A 24694-nucleotide genomic window follows, 5' to 3' on the forward strand; every position below is an offset into this window, starting at 1 on the left:
GACAAACGGTGGTTATCATCAGTATAGGATGATCTGGGAGAATCAATTATTAATCAGGGATCGACTCTATATGAGATTAAATCAATATCATGAATGAGCAGCATAAGGTTAGAGTTGATGGGAAATACTCTCAGATAAAAGCAAGGCAATTTCTTGAAAGCATATTTAAAAAAATATCACAATTTTTATATAATCAGGGGTTTTACTACAAGGTCCAGACCAGTAATAATGGAATAGATAACTACACGAGGGGAAACAGTTACAGAAAGTAATAGGGGAATCTAGGATTGAACAAAAAAATTGTTTCCCTGATGTGTTAGACACAGACTCCTCCCTGTGACTAAATATGGAAGTCAGGATCACAACAAATTGCTCTCTTCCAGCCATGCTTTTCTCCAAAACAGAATGCCCAACCAAACTGACAGGCAACAACTTTGTTTTGATACATTCTTTAAGAATTCTAACCCAGATTAACAAGTGGTCCTTTGTAGCTTAATTGGTAGAGCATGGCGTTTGTAATTCATGCACGATTGTAAGTTGCTTTGGATAAAATCATGTGCTAAATGGCATATATATTATTCTATTATTAAACATGTTTATGAGGTGACCTTTAAAAAAAAATTCATTTAACCTTTATTTTTATCAGGGAGTCATACTTAGACCAAGGTCTCTTTTACAGATGAGCTCTGAATTACAGAAAATACACACATCAAAATGAAAATACAAAATGCAAGCAGAAAGAAAAACACGGTCATTAAAAACTAAAACACCTACAACACCTCTGTACACACTCCAATATGTTTCAATTATACTTTTGTTCCACCTTGGTCTGATAAGGTGTTTGTTGAATGGAGGGAGAAGAGGCTGGTAACAATTTAAAACGTATTCATAGAGAAGCAATTTGCATAATATAACCAGTTAAAGAACACATTTGAACTCTAATTTAAAATATTCTGCTATTTACAAGTCAGACACTACATGAAAAGGAAAATCCCAAACTTTTGAAAACCTCCCTGTGCAAAATACATTTTATGACCGGTTACAGCACCCTCCCAACTCGAAATACCTCGTCTCCCAGTGTGTATAATTAAGACCTGTTACAGATGGTGGATAAATGAAGATAAAGTAGTTCACTGTTAGGAAAAAAAAAATTAAAATGCTGTTTCGGTCTACTTAACTGGCTGGGTCTCCCATAGACGCCAATGAAATAGCAGCTGGGTCTAGTCTACTTAGTTCATTGTCTTTTCATTGAACCAGAAAAAAAAAGAAAAAAAACAGAGAGTGGGGTGTCTCACTTCCTCTTTCGTCTCTGACCTAATTTCCCAGTTTGTATTCCAACTATACAGAGGCCTCTACTAGTCATCTCAAGGAGACCTGGTGTGAATATTGAGATCTTTGGATGACTGTGTAGATATATATTAGATATATATTATATATTATTATATATATAATATATATTATAAATATATTATATTATATATTAGATAGATATTCATCCTTGTTCCATCAATGCCACAAGATATCAGTTGATACCAATACTAGGTCATGCACAGACTTCATTAGTCCAAAACTAAACTACATAGAATTTACCTCCAGGTTGATGGCTGTAAAACCTCAAAGTGCTTTATTGACTCGTTTTGTTTTGGATCTGACCCCTACTAAATCACTTCTGTGTGAACTTTTTTGACTGGTATTCAATGGTGTATGAGAGGGCCATTGAACCTGACCCAGAACTTGCTCTCTTTGGTTGCTCAGAGTCTGCTCTTAAGTAATCTTATCAGGAACACCTTCCTAATATTGCTTTTCTTTGCACGGGTATCCCTGACAACGGCTTGGGACAGAAGTGACAGTGAGCACTTACTACACAGTGACAACAACTTTGGTAAAACGTTTGAATCCTCCCCAAGGTATTGCTAGAAGAGACTCAAATTTATGGGATTGTTTAGTAAGGTCAGATATGCCGAAGAAACAAGCTTCTATTATTCCGGATGGCAATTTCCCTTGTCACAACTGTGTCCACTGTTACGCCATGATCAGAGGGGAACTTCCTTATCCATCCCCATTCAGGTGGGAGGATAAAGGTTTGAGGTAGAATAACATGTAACATGAAATATGTTGTATATCTCCGTAAATGTTCCTGTAACTTTTATTACGTGGGTAAGACCAAACGTGAACTTAAGACGAGGATATCTGAGCATAAGAGCTCCATTCAGAACCATGATGAAAAATCACCTGTTCGCCAGGCCTTTCAACAGCCATAATCATGAACTAAGTGCCTTTCGTTATATGGGCATTGGATAGGTGAAGGAGACACCTCGGGGTTGAGATGCATTACTTCTCTAAAGAGAGACAGTTTGGATAGATCGCTTGGTCACTTTTGCCCCAGCAGGCCTCAATGAGGAATGTTCTTTCACTTGTTTTTTTTGTTTTTTAAATAGCAGGTTCTAAATAGGCCAGACATTTAGGTAATGACATCATAGTGACAGGTAATGACATCATAGTGACAGGTAATGACATCATAGTGACAGGTAATGACATCATAGTGACATCATAAAGCATTTGTATTGTGAGTCTTGTCTTTATTTGATTGTCATGGTTTCCCCCACAGCTCCCTCTGCTGGGATCTCGCTGGGCCAAGAACGACTGGGGATTTAGAATTACGCACGCCCTGTGTCGTATAGTTGTTGTAACATTGATTGCCATCGACTTGGACGCTGAAGAAGGTCTCATAACCGAAACGTTCATGCGCCACATAAAAAAATGTCCATTTAAGTTTATTTATCGGAGTGCTGTCCTATCTCTGTTCTATGGATTATATACACGAGGATCCTGCACCCGATTGAAGTTTCTAAAAGGTCGAGCACGCCGTTTATCTTTTCACAGGATGCACTATATCTCAGAATGCATTTATCATTAGATTGAAAGAATGTTATTGAATTGGGGCCGGAAAAACACTTTTGAAAAGATTCAAACAATATCACGAATGAGCAGCATTAAGACAATGAGAAATACTGCTGAACAGATAGGAGATTCAGTAATTTCTGGGAAGTACACGTTTTCTTTAATCCCTCATTTTACCAGGTAAGTTGACTGAGAACGCATTCTCATTTACAGCAACAACCTGGGGAATAGTTACATGGGAGAGGAGATGAACGAGCCAATTGGGAGATGGGAACAATTGGGTGGCCAGATGGTATGAGGGTCAGAGTGGGAATATAGCCAGGACGGGGTTAATACCTCTACTCCTACAATAAGTCCCATGGGATCTTTAGTGACCACAGACAGTCAGGACACCTGTTTAACGTCCCATCCGAAAGACGGCACCATACATGGGGCAATGTCCCCAATCACTGCCCTGGGGCATTGGGATATTTTTTTTAGACCAGAGGAAAGGGTGCCTCCTACTGGTCCTCCATCATCACTTCCTGCAGCATCTGGTCTCCCATCCAGGGACTGACCAGGACCAACCCTACTTAGCTTCAGAGGCAAGCCAGCAGTGGGATGCAGGGTGAATTTTGTTTTAATGTCTAAATAACATCAGTCGGACCATTCTCTCATCACCAGGGAGTCATTCTAAATCAAAGGACCAGGAATTCCTGTTTCTAATAACGTGAAAACATCAACAGACTGAACAGCAGACCGGCGAGCTTCCTACAATACTGTGTAACGTTTAATCATTACATCATCATTCGAATCAAATCAAACTTTATTTACATAGAATGTTGAAAAACATAACTTGATCACGCATCTATTTATCTGAAACCCACAGCATGAATTGATCCAGAGTTGATTTCCTTTCCTAAGAGTGTTGTCCACATCCTGCCTGTTATTCCCATCTTCTGACTGAACATCTTTGTCCTCATTAGTTTTCATTCTGTTTTCTTTCTTTGTGGACGTTATTCACGTGCTTCAGCAGATGAGCCTTACGAATGAACGTTCTACCACAGACAGAGCAGCCATGTGGTTTCTCTCCTGTGTGAGTCAGTATATGCCTCCTTAGGTCCCCCTTTTGACTAAAGCTTTTACAGCAAAAATTACAGCTAAATGGTTTCTCTCCTGTGTGAGTCAGGATATGCCTTCTTAGGTCCCCCTTCTGAATAAAGCTCTTCCCACAGTCACCACAGCTAAAAGGTTTCTCTCCTGTGTGAATCCTCATGTGCATGGACAGATGTCCTTTTTGTTTGAAGTTCTTACCACAAAAGGGGCATGTGCAGAGTTCCCCCATTGGTGGATTCAGATCCAAAGGTGGGCTAGTGTCAATTCCTACTGTGTCGCTGCTTACGGCTGAGCTGTGGCTGCAGGCAATGTTTTGATTATCTGGAGGGTCACAGGGAAGTTTTGAACCCTTTAGGTGGGTCACAGTTCCAAAGGGTGTGAAATCCACTGGTTTAGAGTCTCTCTCTCTATTCTCCACGGTCTGGGTTTGGGGAAGAGTCAAGGACCAAAGTGGGTCCTGATCACGTTCACGTTTCACACAGGAAGTAGTGAATATGGAGTTTTCGGTATCAAAGAGCCCTTGAAGCTGCTCTTCCTCCTGACTGGTCCCGAGATCCTCCTGTTCCTCTTTAATCTGTATGGGCTCTGGGTCCTCCTGTCCCAGAATGGGGCTCCACTCCTGCTCACAGTGCTGCTGCTCAGGGGGAACCTCCTCTTCAGAGAGAGAGAACTGCCGGGAGTCTGGAGAGAAGGAGAGGAGGAGCAGAGGTCATCGATAAAGCCTTTAGACATCATTGTTGGGGGTCAATTCGAATTTAAAATCAATGATTGAAAGACTAGAATGATTTTTCAATTACTTCCTGATAACATGAAGAGAAGAAGCCATTTTGTTCAGTCGTATTTTTGAATTGTTAGTCATCATGAGTCACACTTCCTATGACACTGTATTGGTTCAATAACGTGTGTTATTGTAGGTTTATAACCTGCTGTGTCCAGTCTGTTGGTGACTTGAATACCCAGTTGTATAATGGTAAAATGATTGTGGCATGGCTCTGCATTACAGTGGATCATTTCCCATTGTGCTGGAGCTAGACCACCTGCCTGTATTTTATTTCATTTATTTCATTTAACCTTTATTTATTTAGTCATTTCTATTTTATTTAAGCAAGTCAGTTAAAAACAGATTCGTATTTACAATGACGGCCTACCAAAACGCAAAAGGCCTCCTGTGGGGAGAGGGGCTGGGATTAAAAAAATAAAAAATATTTTTTTTAAATATAAATATAGGACAAAACACATCACGACAAGAGAGAAAACACAACACCACATAAAGACCTAAATAAACAACATAGCAAGGCAGCAACACATGACAACACAACATGGTAGCAATACAACATGACAACAACATGGTAGCAACACAAAACATGGTACAAACATTATTGGGCACAGACAACAGCACAAAGGGCAAGAAGGTAGAGACAACAATACATCACGCAAAGCAGCCACAACTATCAGTAAGAGTGTCCATGATTGAGTCTTTGAATGAGATAAAACTGTCCAGTTTTGAGTGTGTGTTGCAGCTCGTTCCAGTCACTAGCTGCTGTGAACTGAAAACACGAGCGACCCAGGGATGTGCCTGCTTTGGGGACCAGAATGTGACTGGCAGAATGGGTGTTGTACGTGGGGATCAGAGCTACAGTAGATATCTGTACAACCAAGGGTAAACAATAAACCAGAGACTCCAGACAGTAATACTATGTTGTCCCTGCCCTAAATGTGTTTTCACTTTGGATATTGATTTGATATTCGGATTTCCCTCGTCAATACCTCTTCGACAGAAGGTCCTATGATGATGAAAGTGATGTGTAGAATCAGATGACGGTAGAGACCAAGCTACACCGTTTGCTTTCGCCGTTCAATTCTGTTTTCATAAAGTGACTTTATATTGGTTTCAATGGGGAAATGCTTGTGCTCACTGCTAAGGGACCGTCTTAAAAGTGCCATCTGAAGAACCTGGTGTTTACAGAAGAAAATATTTTTTTCTCAATTGAATGATCTTGAGATCTTAAACCAATTTGATGGTTGTTTTTTCCACAACAATTACACGAGGATACTTTTTTTATGGATTTAATGTAAAAATACGATGGCAAAAAACATGACTATGGAAAAAGAGGACCGAGCACGCCCCCATTCCCATCGACGGGGCTGCAGTGGAACAGGTTGAGAGCTTCAAGTTCCTTGGTATTCACATCACCAACGAACTATCATGGTCCAAACACACCAAGACAGTCTTGAAGAGGGCAAGCCAATGGCTACTCCTCCTCGGGAGACTGAAAAGATTTGACATGGGTCCTCAGATCCTCAAAAAGTTATACAGCTGCACCATTGAGAGCATCCTGACTGGTTGCATCACCGCCTGGTATGGCAACTGCTTGGCCTGCAATCACACTACAGAGGGTAGTTTGTACGGCACAGTACATCACTGGGGCCGAGCTTCCTCCCATCCAGGACCTCTATACCAGGCGTTGACAGAGGAAGGCCCTAAAAATTGCCAGACTCCAGCCACCATAGACTGTTCTCTCTGCTACTGCACGGCACGCGGTACCGGAGCGCCAAGTCTAAGTCCAAAAGGCTTCTTTACCTGTTGGGGCTAGCGGGCAGTATTTGCATGGCCGGATAAAAAACGTACCCGATTTAAACTGGTTACTACTCTTGCCCAGAAACGAGAATATGCATATAATTAGTAGATTTGGATAGAAAACACTCTAAAGTTTCTAAAACTGTTTGAATGGTGTCTGTGAGTATAACAGAACTCATATGGCAGGCCAAAACCTGAGAAGATTCCATACAGGAAGTGCCCTGTCTGACAATTTGTTGTCCTTCTGTTGCATCTCTATCGAAAATACAGCATTTGTGCTGTAACGTGACATTTTCTAAGGCTTCCATTGGCTCTCTAAAGCCGCCAGAAAGTGGAATGGGGTGTCTGCTGTCTCTGGGCGAAGAACAGCAGGAGAGTGTGTGAGTGGTCAGCCTGGGGACAGTGAGACTGAGATGCGCGTTCACGAGAATTCTCAACAAAAAAAATTCAGCCTTTGAATGAATACAACGATGCCCGGTTGTAATATTATCGCTATTTTACGAGAAAAATAGCATAAAAATGGATTTTAAACAGCGTTTGACATGCTTCTAAGTACGGTAATGGAATATTTAGAATTCTTTTGTCATGAAATGCGCTCGCGCGTCACCCTTCGGATAGTGACCTGAACGCACTAACAAAACGGAGCTATTTGAATATAACTATGGATTATTTGGAACCAAAACAACATTTGTTGTTGAAGTAGAAGTCCTGGGAGTGCATTCTGACAAAGAACAGCAAAGGTAATCCAATTTTTCTAATAGTAATTCTGAGTTTAGTGAGCCCCAAACTTGGTGGGTGTCAAAATAGCTAGCCGTGATGGCCAAGCTATGTACTCAGAATATTGCAAAATGTGCTTTCGCCGAAAAGCTATTTTAAAATCTGACACCGCGATTGCATAAAGGAGTTATGTATCTATAATTCTTTAAAAAATTGTTATGTTTTTTGTCAACGTTTATCGTGAGTAATTTTGTAAATTCACCGGAAGTTTTCGGTGGGTATGCTAGTTCTGAACATCACATGCTAATGTAAAAAGCTGGTTTTTGATATAAAAATGAACTTGATTGAACAAAACATGCATGTATTGTATAACATAATGTCCTAGGAGTGTCATCTGATGAAGATCATCAAAGGTTAGTGCTGCATTTAGCTGTGGTTTTGGTTTTTGTGACATATATGCTTGCTTTGAAAATGGCTGTGTGATTATTTTTGGCAGAGTACTCTCCTGACATAATCTAATGTTTTGCTTTCGCTGTAAAGCCTTTTTGAAATCGGACAATGTGGTTAGATTAACGAGGGTCTTGTCTTTAAAATGGTGTAAAATAGTCATATGTTTGAGAAATTGAAGTTATAGCATTTTTGAGGTATTTGTATTTCGCGCCACGCGATTCCACTGGCTGTTGACTAGGGTGGGACGTCCCACCTCGCCCAGGGAGGTTAACGGCTTCTACCCCCAAGCCATAAGACTCCTGAACAGCTAATCAAATGGCTACTCGGACTATTTTCATTGACTCCATAACAGTATGCCAGTGGAAGAGAGGACAGTATCAGGTGACCCAACAGGGGTTTGTGAATACTATCATTTCACATTGTAGCCAATTGAATTGCAGAAATTCTGTGACCAATTTTTCTGAAATTCGGGTTGAAGTAATAAATAATAAGGAATTCCCCTCGAGCACGGCCAAAATTTGGGGAAAAACAGACATTATTTCCCATTGACCCCCTAGCGCCAACTTGATTTTTTGTAATGCAGAAACAAAACATGGTGAAAAGCTGCTCTCTTGTTTAATGTACAGTACACATAACCTGGTCAAAAATCCCAACCTAATACTACCGCGCACGTAAATTCAGCCTGTGAGAAAAGAACTGTGGCTTCAGGTTATTCTGCGTGAGAGAGTGGGAAATTGTGGGGAGCCAAGTAGGCTACACAAGTAGGCTACACATAGCTAGCTATGTATGTGGAAAACATTTCATCATCACAGTTAAGACATTTAACTTGTTTAGTATAGACCGTTTGTAACGACATTCACTACTTGTAGCTGTATACAGTAGTCCGTCTGTTTGCGTTGTTGGTCTTGGCCATCTAAATGTTCCGGTCGGTTGCTAGCTAGTGCTCACTCTGCTGCTAACACCATCATGAAAAGGGGCATGAGGGAAGCCCTACAATATTTTGTTTTTCAAAGTAGTGAGAACGCTCTGGAGCAATACTGAAAAGTATTTTTTTTAAGACATGTTTAGACATATTTCTTTTAAAATGTACTTTTGTAATTGACTTAAACAAGCAGACAAGAAAATTGTTTTTGAAAACGTTTTTTTGTTGTTGCTGTGAGACAACGGGGTAACCTAGGTAACCACAGGTTGTTTTCCCCAAAGGCGGGTGGGGCGCGACGTTCTATCTAATAGTGATGGGTCGTTCGCAAACGAGTCGGTTCTAAGAGCCGGCTCTTGTAGGTTAACGATGGGAGCCGGCTCTTGTAGGTTAACGATGGGAGCAGGCTCTTGTAGGTTAACGATGGGAGCAGGCTCTTGTAGGTTAACGATGGGAGCAGGCTCTTGTAGGTTAACGATGGGAGCCGGCTCTTGTAGGTTAACGATGGGAGCCGGCTCTTGTAGGTTAACGATGGGAGCCGGCTCTTGTAGGTTAACGATGGGAGCCGGCTCTTGTAGGTTAACGATGGGAGCCGGCTCTTGTAGGTTAACGATGGGAGCCGGCTCTTGTAGGTTAACGATGGGAGCCGGCTCTTGTAGGTTAACGATGGGAGCCGGCTCTTGTAGGTTAACGTTGGGAGCCGGCTCTTGTAGGTTAACGTTGGGAGCCGGCTCTTGTAGGTTAACGTTGGGAGACGGCTCTTGTAGGTTAACGTTGGGAGCCGGCTCTTGTAGGTTAACGTTGGGAGACGGCTCTTGTAGGTTAACGTTGGGAGCCGGCTCTTGTAGGTTAACGTTGGGAGCCGGCTCTTGTAGGTTAACGATGGGAGCCGGCTCTTGTAGGTTAACGATGGGAGCCGGCTCTTGTAGGTTAACGATGGGAGCCGGCAAACAATACCAGAAGAGCCGAATCTATTTATAAAAACATTAAAAAAATTAAGATATGAATGATCAAAAGATTTAAATGAATAGAATTAACAAATTAAAAGAACGGAAAAAGAATAAAATAATAATATAGGCCTAAATGCTCAAGCGCACACACATTCATTCTGACTGTCTGCTCAGACTAACAGCCTCACTGTTGTTCCTGTCAATCAGACACGCAGTGTCAACCAATGAACCAAAGGTGTGTGAGGGAGGGCCGAGCCAACTCACTCACAGTCACACAGCTGTGAAAACAGCTGTGAAAACAACAGCTGGAAAATGAGTCAGAAGCACAGTAGCATTTGGATGCATTTTAATAATGTAGACAATGTTAGAGCACAGTATAGAATTTGCCAAAACAAAATGTCATATAAAGCTGGTTCTACACACAACCTACACCGGCATATGGGAACTGTGCACCCAACTGTGAAGCTAGCTGTAGCGGAGCTTCGAGAAACTAGCGGGCCTGTTAGTGATAGTGGTGGAGTCAGCACCTCCACACGTGGAGATGTATCCACTCAGTCAAGTAGCGCTACTAGTGATAGTGGTGGAGATGTATCCACTCAGTCAAGTAGACCTGCTAGTGATAGTGGTGGAGATGTATCCACTCAGTCAAGTAGGCCTGCTAGTGATAGTGGTGGAGATGTATCCACTCAGTCAAGTAGGCCTGCTAGTGATAGTGGTGGAGATGTATCCACTCAAACAAGTAGGCCTGCTAGTGATAGTGGTGGAGATGTATACACTCAGTCAAGTAGGCCTACTAGTGATAGTGGTGGAGATATATCCACTCAATCAAGTAGGCCTGCTAGTGATAGTGGTGGAGATGTATCCACTCAGTCAAGTAGACCTGCTAGTGATAGTGGTGGAGATGTATCCACTCAGTCAAGTAGGCCTGCTAGTGATAGTGGTGGAGATGTATCCACTCAGTCAAGTAGGCCTGCTAGTGATAGTGGTGGAGATGTATCCACTCAAACAAGTAGGCCTGCTAGTGATAGTGGTGGAGATGTATACACTCAGTCAAGTAGGCCTACTAGTGATAGTGGTGGAGATATATCCACTCAGTCAAGTAGGCCTGCTAGTGATAGTGGTGGAGATGTATCCACTCAGTCAAGTAGACCTGCTAGTGATAGTGGGGGAGATGTATCCACTCAGTCAAGTAGGCCTACTAGTGATAGTGGTGGAGATGTATCCACTCAGTCAAGTAGGCCTGCTAGTGATAGTGGTGGAGATGTATCCACTCAGTCAAGTAGGCCTACTAGTGATAGTGGTGGAGATGTATCCACTCAGTCAAGTAGGCCTACTAGTGATAGTGGTGGAGATGTATCCACTCAGTCAAGTAGACCTACTAGTGATAGTGGTGGAGATGTATCCACTCAGTCAAGTAGGCCTACTAGTGATAGTGGTGGAGATGTATCCACTCAGTCAAGTAGGCCTGCTAGTGATAGTGGTGGAGATGTATCCACTCAGTCAAGTAGGCCTACTAGTGAAAGTGGTGGAGATGTATCCACTCAGTCAAGTAGGCCTACTAGTGATAGTGGTGGAGATGTATCCACTCAGTCCAGTAGACCTACTAGTGATAGTGGTGGAGATGTATCCACTCAGTCCAGTAGGCCTACTAGTGATAGTGGTGGAGATGTATCCACTCAGTCCAGTAGGCCTACTAGTGATAGTGGTGGAGATGTATCCACTCAGTCCAGTAGGCCTGCTAGTGATAGTGGTGGAGATGTATCCACTCAGTCCAGTAGGCCTACAAGTGATAGTGGTGGAGATGTATCCACTCAGTCCAGTAGGCCTACTAGTGATAGCGGTGGAGATGTATCCACTCAGTCCAGTAGGCCTACTAGTGATAGTGGTGGAGATGTATCCAGTCAGTCCAGTAGGCCTACTAGTGATAGTGGTGGAGATGTATCCACTCAGTCCAGTAGACCTACTAGTGATAGTGGTGGAGATGTATCCAGTCAGTCCAGTAGGCCTACTAGTGATAGTGGTGGAGATGTATCCACTCAGTCCAGTAGACCTACTAGTGATAGTGGTGGAGATGTATCCACTCAGTCCAGTAGACCTACTAGTGATAGTGGTGGAGATGAATCCACTCAGTCCAGTAGGCCTACTAGTGATAGTGGTGGAGATGTATCCACTCAGTCCAGTAGACCTACTAGTGATAGTGGTGGAGATGTATCCACTCAGTCCAGTAGGCCTACTAGTGATAGTGGTGGAGATGTATCCACTCAGTCCAGTAGGCCTACTAGTGATAGTGGTGGAGATGTATCCACTCAGTCCAGTAGGCCTACTAGTGATAGTGGTGGAGATGTATCCACTCAGTCCAGTAGACCTACTAGTGATAGTGGTGGAGATGTATCCACTCAGTCCAGTAGACCTACTAGTGATAGTGGTGGAGATGTATCCACTCAGTCCAGTAGGCCTGCTAGTGATAGTGGTGGAGATGTATCCACTCAGTCCAGTAGACCTGCTAGTGATAGTGGTGGAGATGTATCCACTCAGTCCAGTAGGCCTACTAGTGATAGTGGTGGAGATGTATCCACTCAGTCCAGTAGACCTACTAGTGATAGTGGTGGAGATGAATCCACTCAGTCCAGTAGGCCTGCTAGTGATAGTGGTGGAGATGAATCCACTCAGTCCAGTAGACCTACTAGTGATAGTGGTGGAGCCGGTATCCACTCAGTCCAGTAGGCCTGCTAGTGATAGTGGTGGAGATGTATCCACTCAGTCCAGTAGGCCTACTAGTGATAGTGGTGGAGATGTATCCACTCAGTCCAGTAGGCCTGCTAGTGATAGTGGTGGAGATGTATCCACTCAGTCCAGTAGACCTACTAGTGATAGTGGTGGAGATGTATCCACTCAGTCCAGTAGACCTACTAGTGATAGTGGTGGAGATGTATCCAGTCAGTCCAGTAGGCCTGCTAGTGATAGTGGTGGAGATGTATCCACTCAGTCCAGTAGACCTACTAGTGATAGTGGTGGAGATGTATCCACTCAGTCCAGTAGGCCTACTAGTGATAGTGGTGGAGATGTAGCCACTCAGTCCAGTAGACCTGCTAGTGATAGTGGTGGAGATGTATCCACTCAGTCCAGTAGACCTACTAGTGATAGTGGTGGAGATGTAGCCACTCAGTCCAGTAGACCTGCTAGTGATAGTGGTGGAGATGTATCCACTCAGTCCAGTAGACCTACTAGTGATAGTGGTGGAGATGTATCCACTCAGTCCAGTAGACCTGCTAGTGATAGTGGTGGAGATGTATCCACTCAGTCCAGTAGACCTGCTAGTGATAGTGGTGGAGATGTATCCACTCAGTCCAGTAGACCTACTAGTGATAGTGGTGGAGATGTATCCACTCAGTCAAGTAGGCCTACTAGTGATAGTGGTGGAGATGTATCCACTCAGTCCAGTAGACCTGCTACTCCGCGACCCACAGCAACGCAGTCTTCTATGGACCAGTTTATGCAAAAGTCTACATCTGTAGCAAAACAAGGCCAAATGGATATTACATTGTTAACTGTACGAGAGCACACAGGCTTCAGTGCGGGAAAGAGTCCAAAAAGCTACTGCAGTTTGCCTTACCACTGACTGCTGGACACCAAGGGTAACCACTTCTTACATGTCGGTTACATGTCACTTCATTGAAGATTTTTCGATGTCTAGCTGTCTTCTGGACTGCTTTGAGTTCAGCGACAGACACACTTGGCAGAGGAACTGTTGAGAACGGCAAGTAGATGGAAAAAGTGTTCTGTTGTGTTAGCGACAATGCAGCTAACGTAACCAAAGCCATGAAAATGTTAAAATGGACCCATCATCCATGTCTTGCCCACACAATCAACCTGATTGTAAGAGATGCTCTGAAGGTGATGAAGCCCACTGTGGACAAAGTGAAAGCAGCTGTGGAATACTTCCACAGGAGCACAGTAGGTGCTGAAAAACTAAAGTCTACACAACGCCAGATGGGGATGCCTGAGCTGAGGCCTAAAACAAGACTGCACTACAATGTGGAATTCAACATTTACATGTTGAAGTGGTTTCTTGAGTCAAAGGATGCCATCATCTCTACCCTGGCCATTGTCAATGCACCTGTTGATTCTCTGACCCAAGAGGAATGGGAGGTGTGCAGAGTCCTGGAACCCTTTGAGCAGGTCACTGTGGAGATCACTGGAGAGAGGTACAGTAAACAGTTATTACTACATCATTATTTAATCCAGTATTATATATGTATATGAGCAGTAGATGAGAATGTAGTATCAGTAGACAAAACATGAACCTGAACTAATAAGTTACTGTTCTCTCTTTTCAGCTGTGTGACAGCCTCAAAATATGATACTCCTGTGTAAGGGTCTGCAGCGAATCACAGCCAGCCGCCAGAGAGAAGCAAATGTAACCACAGGACATGTGACAGAGTTGATGGACACTCTATGTTCATCAATGGACAGAAAGTTCCACAGAATGGAATATAATCACGTGCTATCAGAAACCGCTGCACTTGACCCCAGGTTTAAGAAGTTAGCCTTCAGTGATGCCAGAGCGATTGATGAGGCTCTTCAAAGAATAACCTCAGCAGCAGGGAGGGACAGCCCCAGCAGTCAGCTGGCTCAGGCACCAGGGCAACAGGAAGAAGAGGGAGCAGATGGAGCAGAAGCACCAGCAGTAGTGCCACAAACGTCTGCTGTTTGGGTGCTGTTTGACGAGAGAGCAACTGGGGATGCAGCACGAAGGAATCCCTCAGCAGATGCCATAATGGAGGTCCGATCCTATTTGGAGAAGCCCCTCCTGCAGATCCTCTGAGCTGGTGGAAGAACAAGGACTCTGTCTACCCACGGCTTACTAAAGTCATGACAGGGAGACTCTGCATAGTGGCCACATCCGTTCCCTCTGAGAGGGTCTTCTCGAAAACGGGACAAATAATTACTGAGAGAAGAAACCGCATCAGCCCCTCGAAAGTGAGGCAGCTTGCATTTCTGAATGGAAATCTCTCATAAAAGCAAAATATGGTCAGCATTTCTGTGTGCTGCTGGTTATAACATGGCAATAAAGGAGAGAGAGAAAAGAGGGACCAGTTTAATGTTTTAAGTGGGATGCTGCAGTTTTGCACATTGTTATTTATTTTTCTTTGATATGGTGCAATATTCTATTATGCTGTTCAGATTGTATTCGTTTTGAATTGTTACAATTATATGCACTTTGTTTATATACATTACAAAAATTATACTTTAAATGCAAATGTTTAATAGCATACTTTTTCATAACAAACCAATGCATTTTTAAATACATTGTGGTTAAGGTAGAGTATGATTTCATTTAATAATTTAATTTGAATTGTTTTAACACCAATCATAGTCAAACTATCGCAAACGGTTTGACTTGAAATACAAAACATATATAGGCTTTTGAGCGGTTATTCAAATCCCATAGGTGATTCACTGCAGTTTAGAGCCTAGACTAGAGTTTTGTAAAACATTGCTTAATTGCATTGTGTTGTTGTAGGATACGTTTCTTGTCCCTAAAAGATGTAAACAATAGGGTAGCTTTTGGAGCTGCATACCCACGGGGACTGGGCAGGAGCGGGGACTGGGCAGGAGCGGGGACTGGGCAGGAGCGGGGACTGGGCAGGAGCGCACTCAACGCAGCCTCATGAGCACACATAGTGTGATTTCATTATCTGATCGGTTTTTTTTCATTGACTTGATTTTTTTCACTGAAATATTAAAGCTTAATATTGATGTTATGAATTCTGGGCTAATATACTTAGCTTTTAACTTAGGCTATAGGCTACATCTTGAGCCTGTCTGTCTTAATTGCTCTACCACAGCTACTCCTTTTAAATCCTGTCAGAGTCCCAGGAAAAAGACAGACAAAAAAAAACCTTGTTGGACATTTATTTCAACTTATTTATTTAGTCTACTTTACACCCTATTGGAGGAGAGATGCTCGCTGAATGTAAAATAGGCTAGAGCATTAACAGGCAGGGAGTTGGAAAAAAGAAGCCCATATTTTCCTATAGTTGGCCTATCTTAACGCTGGGCAACACCCCAACAAAAATAGACATTACACTGTATGAGTGGCCTGCTAAACTGTCAAGAATAGACCCAAAATGATTCAAAATGGTTGCATAAATCAGGCCTAGGCTGTTATTTCGGCATGAAACTAAACAGCTGTGAGCGGTTATTCAAATTAGCCCACATCACTGCAGTTTACAGCCTATGGACAATAATTGTGTATTCACTTGATAACAATAATTAATTCCTCATTGCACCGTGTTTGATTTGTGTTGTAGCCCAGGTCCTGGACTTCCTGACGGGCCACCCCCAGGTGGTGAAGGTAGGAAACATCACCTCCACTCTGTTGATCCTCAACACTGGGGCCCCACAAGGGTGCGTGCTCAGTCCCCTCCTGTATTTCCTGTTCACCCATGACTGCGTGGCCATGCACGCCTCCAACTCAATCATCAAGTTTGCAGACGACACTACAGTAGTAGGCCTGATTACCAATGATGACGAGACGGCCTACAGGGGGTGAGGTGAGGGTTCTGGGAGTGTAGTGTCAGGAAATTAACCTCACACTCAACGTCAACAAAACAAAGGAGATGATCTTGGACTTCAGGAAACAGCAGATGGAGGACCCCCCCACCCCCCATCCACATCAACAGGACCGCAGTGGAGATGGTGGAAAGTTTTAAGTTCCTCGGCGTGCACATCACTGACAAACTGAAATGCTCCACCCAGCGCCTCTTCAACCTCAGGAGGCTGAAGAAATTGAGCTTGTCACCTAAAACCTTCACAAATCTTTACAGATGCACAATTGAAAGTATCCTGTCGGACTGTATCACCGCCTGGTAAAGCAACAGCACCGCCCTCAACCGCAAGACTCTCCAGAGGGTAGTGCGGTCTGCCCAACACATTACCGGGGGCAAACTACCCGCCCTTCAGGACACCTACACCACCCGATGTCACAGGAAGGACAAAAAGATCATCAAGGACAACAACCACCCAAGCCACTGCCTGTTCACCCCGTTATCATCCAGAAGGCGAGGTCAGTACAGGTGCATCAAAGCTGGAACCGAGAGACTGAAAAACAGCTTCTATCTCAAGGCCATCAGACTGTTAAACAGCCATCACTAGCACATTAGAGGCTGCTGCCTATAGGCATAGACTATGAATCACTGGCCACTTTAAGGAACAGAACACTAGTGACTTCAATAATGTTTACATATCTGGCATTACTCATCTCATATGTATATACTGTTTTCTATACTATTCTACTGTATCTTAGTCCGTTCCACTCTGACATCACTCGTCCATCTGTATATAGTCTTAATTCATTCCTACTTAGATGTGTGTGTATTGGGTATATGTAGTGTAATTTGTTAGATATTGCTTGTTAGATATTACTGCACTGTCGGAGCTAGAAGCATAAGCATTTCGCTACACCCGTAGTAACATCTACTAACCACGTTTATGTGTCCAATAACATCTGCTAACCACGTTTATGTGTCCAATAACATCTGCTAACCACGTTTATGTGACCAATAACATCTGCTAACCACATTTATGTGACCAATAACATCTGCTAACCACGTTTATGTGACCAATAACATCTGCTAACCACGTTTATGTGTCCAAAAACATCTGCTAACCACGTTTATGTGACCAATAACATCTGCTAACCACGTTTATGTGACCAATAACATCTGCTAACCACGTTTGTGACCAATAAAATTAGATATTTGTCTAAAAACCTTGGCTTAGGCCTATCCTGTTGCCTAATCACTTTACCCATACGTACATATCTACTGACATTTCCTCGTACTCCTGCACATAGCAACCCTGCACATAGCAACCCTGCACATAGCCAAGCTATCATTGCTCATTGTGTAGACCAATTTATTCCATGTGTTACTATTTTGTTTCTATTTTTATTGTATTCTGCATTGTTGAGAAGGGCCCGGAAGTCAGCATTTCACTGTTAGTCTACACCTGTTGTTTACAAAGCATGTGACAATTAAAATGACATGTAAATCAATAGTGGAGCTTTGCGTTCCCCGGAAACACAGAGTGCAGCCTGGAGGAACGAACTACAGATCTGCCATTTCACAACCTGGTTACTTGTTTTACTTGCACTTTGACAGGTGAATATTTAGCCTACAACCCTAATATTTAGATAATGAATGGCCTAATATGGCCTAATATCTAATATTTTGCTTCTTACTTCGGTTACACATCACTAGTCTCTCTCGTCCAGCTGTTCCTATGCCAACAGGCTACAGGTTGCGCAAGCATCTCCACAATAGGCCATTCCTCTTCTCGTGAAATCCCAGGAAAAGCTATAGGACATTTATTTCTATATTTTTTTTATACACTGCTCAAAAAAAATAAAGGGAACAGTAAAATAACACATCCTAGATCTGAATGAATGAAATAATCTTATTAAATACTTTTTTCTTTACATAGTTGAATGTGCTGACAACAAAATACACAAAAATAATCAATGGAAATGCAATTTATCAACCCATGGAGGTCTGGATTTGGAGTCACACTCAAAATTAAAGTGGAAAACCACACTACAGGCTGATCCAACTTTGATGTAATGTCCTTAAAACAAGTCAAAATGAGGCTCAGTAGTGTGTGTGGCCTCCACGTGCCTGTATGACCTCCCTACAATGCCTGGGCATGCTCCTGATGAGGTGGCGGATGGTCTCCTGAGGGATCTCCTCCCAGACCTGGACTAAAGCATCCGCCAACTCCTGGACAGTCTGTGGTGCAACGTGGCGTTGGTGGATGGAGCGAGACATGATGTCCCAGATGTGCTCAATTGGATTCAGGTCTGGGGAACGGGCGGGCCAGTCCATAGCATCAATGCCTTCCTCTTGCAGGAACTGCTGACACACTCCAGCCACATGAGGTCTAGCATTGTCTTGCATTAGGAGGAACCCAGGGCCAACCGCACCAGCATATGGTCTCACAAGGGGTCTGAGGATCTCATCTCGGTACCTAATGGCAGTCAGGCTACCTCTGGCGAGCACATGGGGGGCTGTGCGGCCCCCCAAAGAAATGCCACCCCACACCATGACTGACCCACCGCCAAACCGGTCATGCTGGAGGATGTTGCAGGCAGCAGAACGTTCTCCACGGCGTTTCCAGACTCTGTCACGTGCTCAGTGTGAACCTGCTTTCATCTGTGAAGAGCACAGGGCGCCAGTGGCGAATTTGCCAATCTTGGTGTTCTCTGGCAAATGCCAAACGTCCTGCACGGTGTTGGGCTGTAAGCACAACCCCCACCTGTGGACGTCGGGCCCTCATACCACCCTCATGGAGTCTGTTTCTGACCGTTTGAGCAGACACATGCACATTTGTGGTCTGCTGGAGGTCATTTTGCAGGGTTCTGGCAGTGCTCCTCCTACTCCTCCTTGCACAAAGGCAGAGGTAGCGGTCCTGCTGCTGGGTTGTTGCCCTCCTACGGCCTCCTCCACGTCTCCTGATGTACTGGCCTGTCTCCTGGTAGCGCCTCCATGCTCTGGACACTACGCTGACAGACACAGCAAACCTTCTTGCCACAGCTCGCATTGATGTGCCATCCTGGATGAGCTGCAGTACCTGAGCCACTTGTGTGGGTTGTAGACTCCGTCTCATGCTACCACTAGAGTGAAAGCACCGCCAGCATTCAAAAGTGACCAAAACATCAGCCAGGAAGCATAGGAACTGAGAAGTGGTCTGTGCAGAACCACTCCTTTATTGGGGGTGTCTTGCTAATTGCCTATAATTTCCACCTGTTGTCTATTCCATTTGCACAACAGCATGTGAAATGTATTGTCAATCAGTGTTGCTTCCAAAGTGGACAGTTTGATTTCACAGAAGTGTGATTGACTTGGAGTTACATTGTGTTGTTTAAGTGTTCCCTTTATTTTTTTTGAGCAGTGTACTAAGCCTAATAGCCTATTAGGGGAAAGAAGCAGGCTTGCTCTTGCTAATTGCTGAATGTAAAACAGGCCTACCGCATAGAAAATGCATGATGGGGAAAGTTGAGAAGATAAAGTGCATTGGTGTGATCACTTTCGTTCGGTCCTGATAACATTGTTCCACTGATGCAATGCAAATAGTTGCACAGGACAGACAGAGAAGATCACAGTGAAAAGGAAGACCCAAAGGAATTGACAACCATTAGAAACATTGAAAGAAACAACAACTTGTAAAGCACTTGAGCAAGGAGGCAATGACATACTTTATAATATGCTCAGCCTAAACAGGGATTGTTGTTGAATTGCTACATTTAAAAATATGAGTTACTATGTTATTTTTCATTAGGCCTACATGTACATTGAAGTATTATTTGCCGTTGTCACTATGACAATAAACACATAAACAGTATGTGTGTGTTTTATAGACCTCATGAATGGTCTGCACCAGTATGTGTGTGTTTTATAGACCTCGTGAATGGTCTGCACCAGTATCTGTGTGTTACAGACCTCATGAATGGTCTGAACCAGTATGTGTGTGTTTTATAGACCTCATGAATGGTCTGAACCAGTATGTGTGTGTTACAGACCTCATGAATGGTCTGAACCAGTATGTGTGTTTTATAGACCTCGTGAATGGTCTGCACCAGTATCTGTGTGTTTTATAGACCTCATGAATGGTCTGCACCAGTATCTGTGTGTTACAGACCTCATGAATGGTCTGAACCAGTATGTGTTTTATAGACCTCATGAATGGTCTGCACCAGTATCTGTGTGTTACAGACCTCATGAATGGTCTGAACCAGTATGTGTGTGTTTTATAGACCTCGTGAATGGTCTGAACCAGTATCTGTGTTTTATAGACCTCATGAATGGTCTGAACCAGTATGTGTGTTTTATAGACCTCATGAATGGTCTGAACCAGTATGTGTGTTTTATAGACCTCGTGAATGGTCTGCACCAGTATCTGTGTGTTTTATAGACCTCATGAATGGTCTGAACCAGTATCTGTGTTTTATAGACCTCATAAATGGTCTGCACCAGTATCTGTGTGTTTTATAGACCTCATGAATGGTCTGCACCAGTATCTGTGTTTTATAGACCTCATGAATGGTCTGAACCAGTATGTGTTTTATAGACCTCATGAATGGTCTGCACCAGTATCTGTGTGTTTTATAGACCTCATGAATGGTCTGCACCAGTATCTGTGTGTTTTATAGACCTCATGAATGGTCTGCACCAGTATCTGTGTGTTTTATAGACCTCATGAATGGTCTGCACCAGTATCTGTGTGTTTTATAGACCTCATGAATGGTCTGCACCAGTATCTGTGTGTTTTATAGACCTCATGAATGGTCTGCACCAGTATCTGTGTGTTTTATAGACCTCATGAATGGTCTGCACCAGTATCTGTGTGTTTTATAGACCTCATGAATGGTCTGCACCAGTATCTGTGTGTTTTATAGACCTCATGAATGGTCTGCACCAGTATCTGTGTGTTAGAGACCTCATGAATGGTCGTGTGTGTGAACTCAACTTGGATCCGCGTTCATTAACAATGATATCCTTCGCCACCGTTTCCTTACGACACAATAAATATTGTTAGTTTTCTTCTGGCTAATTTCTTATTTAGACGATTGTATAAGTAGTACATTTGTTTTTTTAATTGAGTGTGCATTATTTATTACGTTCGATAATGAGGACGAAAAATAGCATAGTTACTTAAAACGACGTTTCCGTGAACCTGAATCAAGAAAATGTATGTGAAGTCTCTCCCGGACACTATAGACTATTCCTCCTCACCACTATATACTCACCTCTTCTACATAGTTTTATCTCCGACGTGATCCGCAGCAGTCTCCGTAGCCGATCATTCTCCTCCTGGTATTCTACTACCGTTTTCTCAACTTCCCCGAAAATCTCCAAAGCAGCCGCCGTTAAACGCTCATTTAAAAACACATGAAACAACTGTAGTTTAGACATTTTGAGTTGAGTAGCTTATTCAGCTCAGTCAGTATGTCTTGACCCCACACAAGAAGTGTCGTCTTCAAATCTACTTCCGTGTTCTAGTCAAGGAATTTGAGAAAAATCCTTGGTTCTAGCGGGTAGCAAACTCACAACAGCGCCGCTAGCTGGATGGGGGTTTAAATTACAACAATTTAATAGGATTTCTATGGTTTGCATTCATACAAAGTGCGCTAATTAGGCAGTGGTAGTAAAAGTACCCAATTTTCATACTTGAGTAAAAGTAAAGATACCTTGATAGAAAATGACTCAAGTAAAAGTGAAAATCATCCAGTAAAATACTACTTGAGTAAAAGTATACAATTATTTGCTTTTAAATATACTTAAGTGTCAAAAGTAAAAGTATAAATCGTTTCAAATTCTTCTCTTGATAAGTGTGGGAATTATACCATTTTCCCGTCCTGCTAAGCGTTCAAAATGTAACGAGTACTTTGGGTGTCAGGGAAAATATATTAAGTTAAAAAAAAAAGTACATTATTTTCTTTAGGAATGTAGTGAAGTAAAAGTAGTCAAAAATATAAATAGTAAAGTAGATACCCCCCAAAACTACTTAAGTAGGATTTTCAAGTATTTTTACTTAATTACTTTACACCACTGATATTTGCAGTCCACTGTAAATCATTTTTCCCCAAAAGATTAAAATGATATCATGAATGAGCAGCATTAGGTGAAAATGGATGAGAAATAGCCTTGGACAGATGGAAGGAGCTATTTTTTTTATGTATTTCGTTCTTCTAACCACTTTCCATCTTTGTACAACAGGGTTCTGCCCAAAATGACACCCTCACCCTAGAGGGCAGGTCATCTGATGCGACATTCCATCACTCTCCTTTGTCAAACGGCCCTTTTGGACAAATTCAACTTGGTCCCTCCCCGTTTCGTTCCGTTTGCGCTGTTTGCTTCTGGTTGGTTTTTAAAAACGGTAAACGGTTTCCGTAATGAAAACACCCCAGTTTTTGCACACAGACAGATTGGCAGCCAGGAGCGGCAGCCAGGAGCAGCCAATATATTATTAACCGTTAAGAAACGCATTTGTCAGCTAAATAACACTTTTATTCTGTGTCCCTCTGTCACGGATGTCGTAGGAAGGAGCGGACCAAAGTGCAGCGTGTGTGTCATTCCACATTTTATTTTCACTGTGAAACTATGCAATAAATACACATAAACTAAAGAACAAAAACAACAAACTGTGACGCAGAGGTGAAACAAACACTAACTCAAAATCAATCTCCCACAACCCCAGGTGGGAAAAACAACTACTTAAGTATGATTTCCAATTAGAGACAACTATGACCAGCTGCCTCTAATTGGAGATCATCCCAAACAAAACCCAACATAGAAATACAAGCCTAGAACATAAAATAGAAAAACTAAACTAGAAAACCCCCCTGTCACGCCCTGACCTACTCTACCATAGAAAATAACAGCTTTCTATGGTCAGGACATGACAGTACTCCCCCCCCCCCAAAGGTGCGGACTCCGAACGCACCTAAACAACAAAAGAACCCCAAAAAAAGGGAAGGTTAGGGAGTGTGACAAATGTCTATTGTGGCTCTGGTGCAGTAAACAGAACCTTCTCATCCCGTGGATCCTCCAGCAGAGGAGGCGGCTCCGGTTCGGGACGTAACCCCCTCTCCGCCCGCTGATCCCTCCGCTTTTGTGCCACCGGACCGTGGATTGTCGTCAGAGGAACCGGACCGTAGATCATCGCCGGAGGCTCTGGACTGCAGACCGCCGCTGGAGGTTACGGACTGCGGGCCGTCTCAGGAGGTTCCGGACTGCGGGCCGTCTCAGGAGGTTCCGGACTGCGGGCCGTCTCAGGAGGTTCCGGACTGGGAACTGTCGCCGGAAGCTCTGGACTGGGAACTGTCGCCGGAAGCTCTGGAGGCCTGATGCGTGGGGCTGGCACAGGTGGCGCCAGACTGGTGACACGCACCTCCGGGCAAGTGCGGGAAGCAGGAACAGGACACCCCGAACTGGGCAGGCGCACTGGAGGCCTGATGCGTGGGGCTGGCACAGGTAGCGCCAGACTGGTAACACACACCTCAGGGCAAGTGCGAAGAGCAGGCACAGGGCGTACCAGGCTGGATAGACTCACTGGAGGCCGGGTACGTGGGGCAGGCACAGGATATACTGGGCCGTGGAGGCACACTGGAGGTCTCGAGCGTAGAGCTGGCACAACCCGTCCTGGCTGGATGCTCAACCTAGCTCGACAAATGCGGGGCGCGAGCACAGATCGCACCGGGCTGTGAATGTGCACTGGCGACACAGTGTGCATCACCGCATAACACGATGCTTGCTTCGTCACTCGCTCCCCACGGTAAGCACGGGGAGTTGTCTCAGGTCTCCAACCTGACTCTGCCAATCTCCCCGGGTCCCCCCCCCCCCAAAAAAAATGGGGGGGGGGCTGCCTCTCCTACTTGCCTCGTGGTTGGTATGCCTCGTAATGCCTCGTAATATATCGCCGCTCCGCTTTCGCTGCCTCAATCTCCTCTTTGGGACGACGATACTCCCCAGCCTGCCTCCAGGGTCCTTTCCCATCCAGTAGCTCTTCCCATGTCCATTTGTCCTGCTGACCACGCTGCTTGGTCCTTTGGTGGTGGGAGATTCTGTCACGGATGTCGTAGGAAGGAGCGGACCAAAGTGCAGCGTGTGTGTCGTTCCACATTTTATTTTCACTGTGCAACTATGCAATAAATACACATAAACTAAAGCACAAAAACCAACAAACCGTGACGCAGAGGTGAAACAAACACTAACTCAAAATCAATCTACCACAAACCCACGTGGGAAAAACAGCTACTTAAGTATGATCTCCAATTAGAGACAACGATGACCAGCTGTCTCTTATTGGAGATCATCCCAAACAAAACCCAACATAGAAATACAAACCTAGAACATAACATAGAAAAACTAAACTAGAAAACCCCCCTGTCACGCCCTGACCTACTCTACCATAGAAAATAACAGCTTTCTATGGTCAGGACGTGACACCCTCAACTCTCATTTATAATGAGTTTTGTTTGTAATGAGCGGGATATAGCTAGATATACTGTATGTATTGTTGATG

General features: G+C 43.7%; 1 protein-coding gene across 1 annotated transcript; it reads right to left on the reverse strand.

Annotated features, from left to right (window-relative positions):
- Positions 1-609: 609 nt before the first annotated feature.
- Positions 610-21651, reverse strand: LOC106578115 (uncharacterized). The gene is made up of 2 exons (XM_014156715.3): positions 21417-21651; positions 610-4677 (listed from the first exon to the last, which is right to left on the reverse strand). The coding sequence occupies exons 1-2, from the start codon at positions 21580-21582 to the stop codon at positions 3863-3865; spliced, it is 981 nt and encodes a 326-aa protein (XP_014012190.3). The 5' UTR covers positions 21583-21651; the 3' UTR covers positions 610-3862.
- Positions 21652-24694: the final 3043 nt, after the last annotated feature.

Source organism: Salmo salar, chromosome 18, assembly GCF_965601325.2.
Source record: "Salmo salar chromosome 18, fSalSal1, whole genome shotgun sequence".
In the NCBI taxonomy this organism is placed as follows: Eukaryota; Metazoa; Chordata; class Actinopteri; order Salmoniformes; family Salmonidae; genus Salmo; species Salmo salar.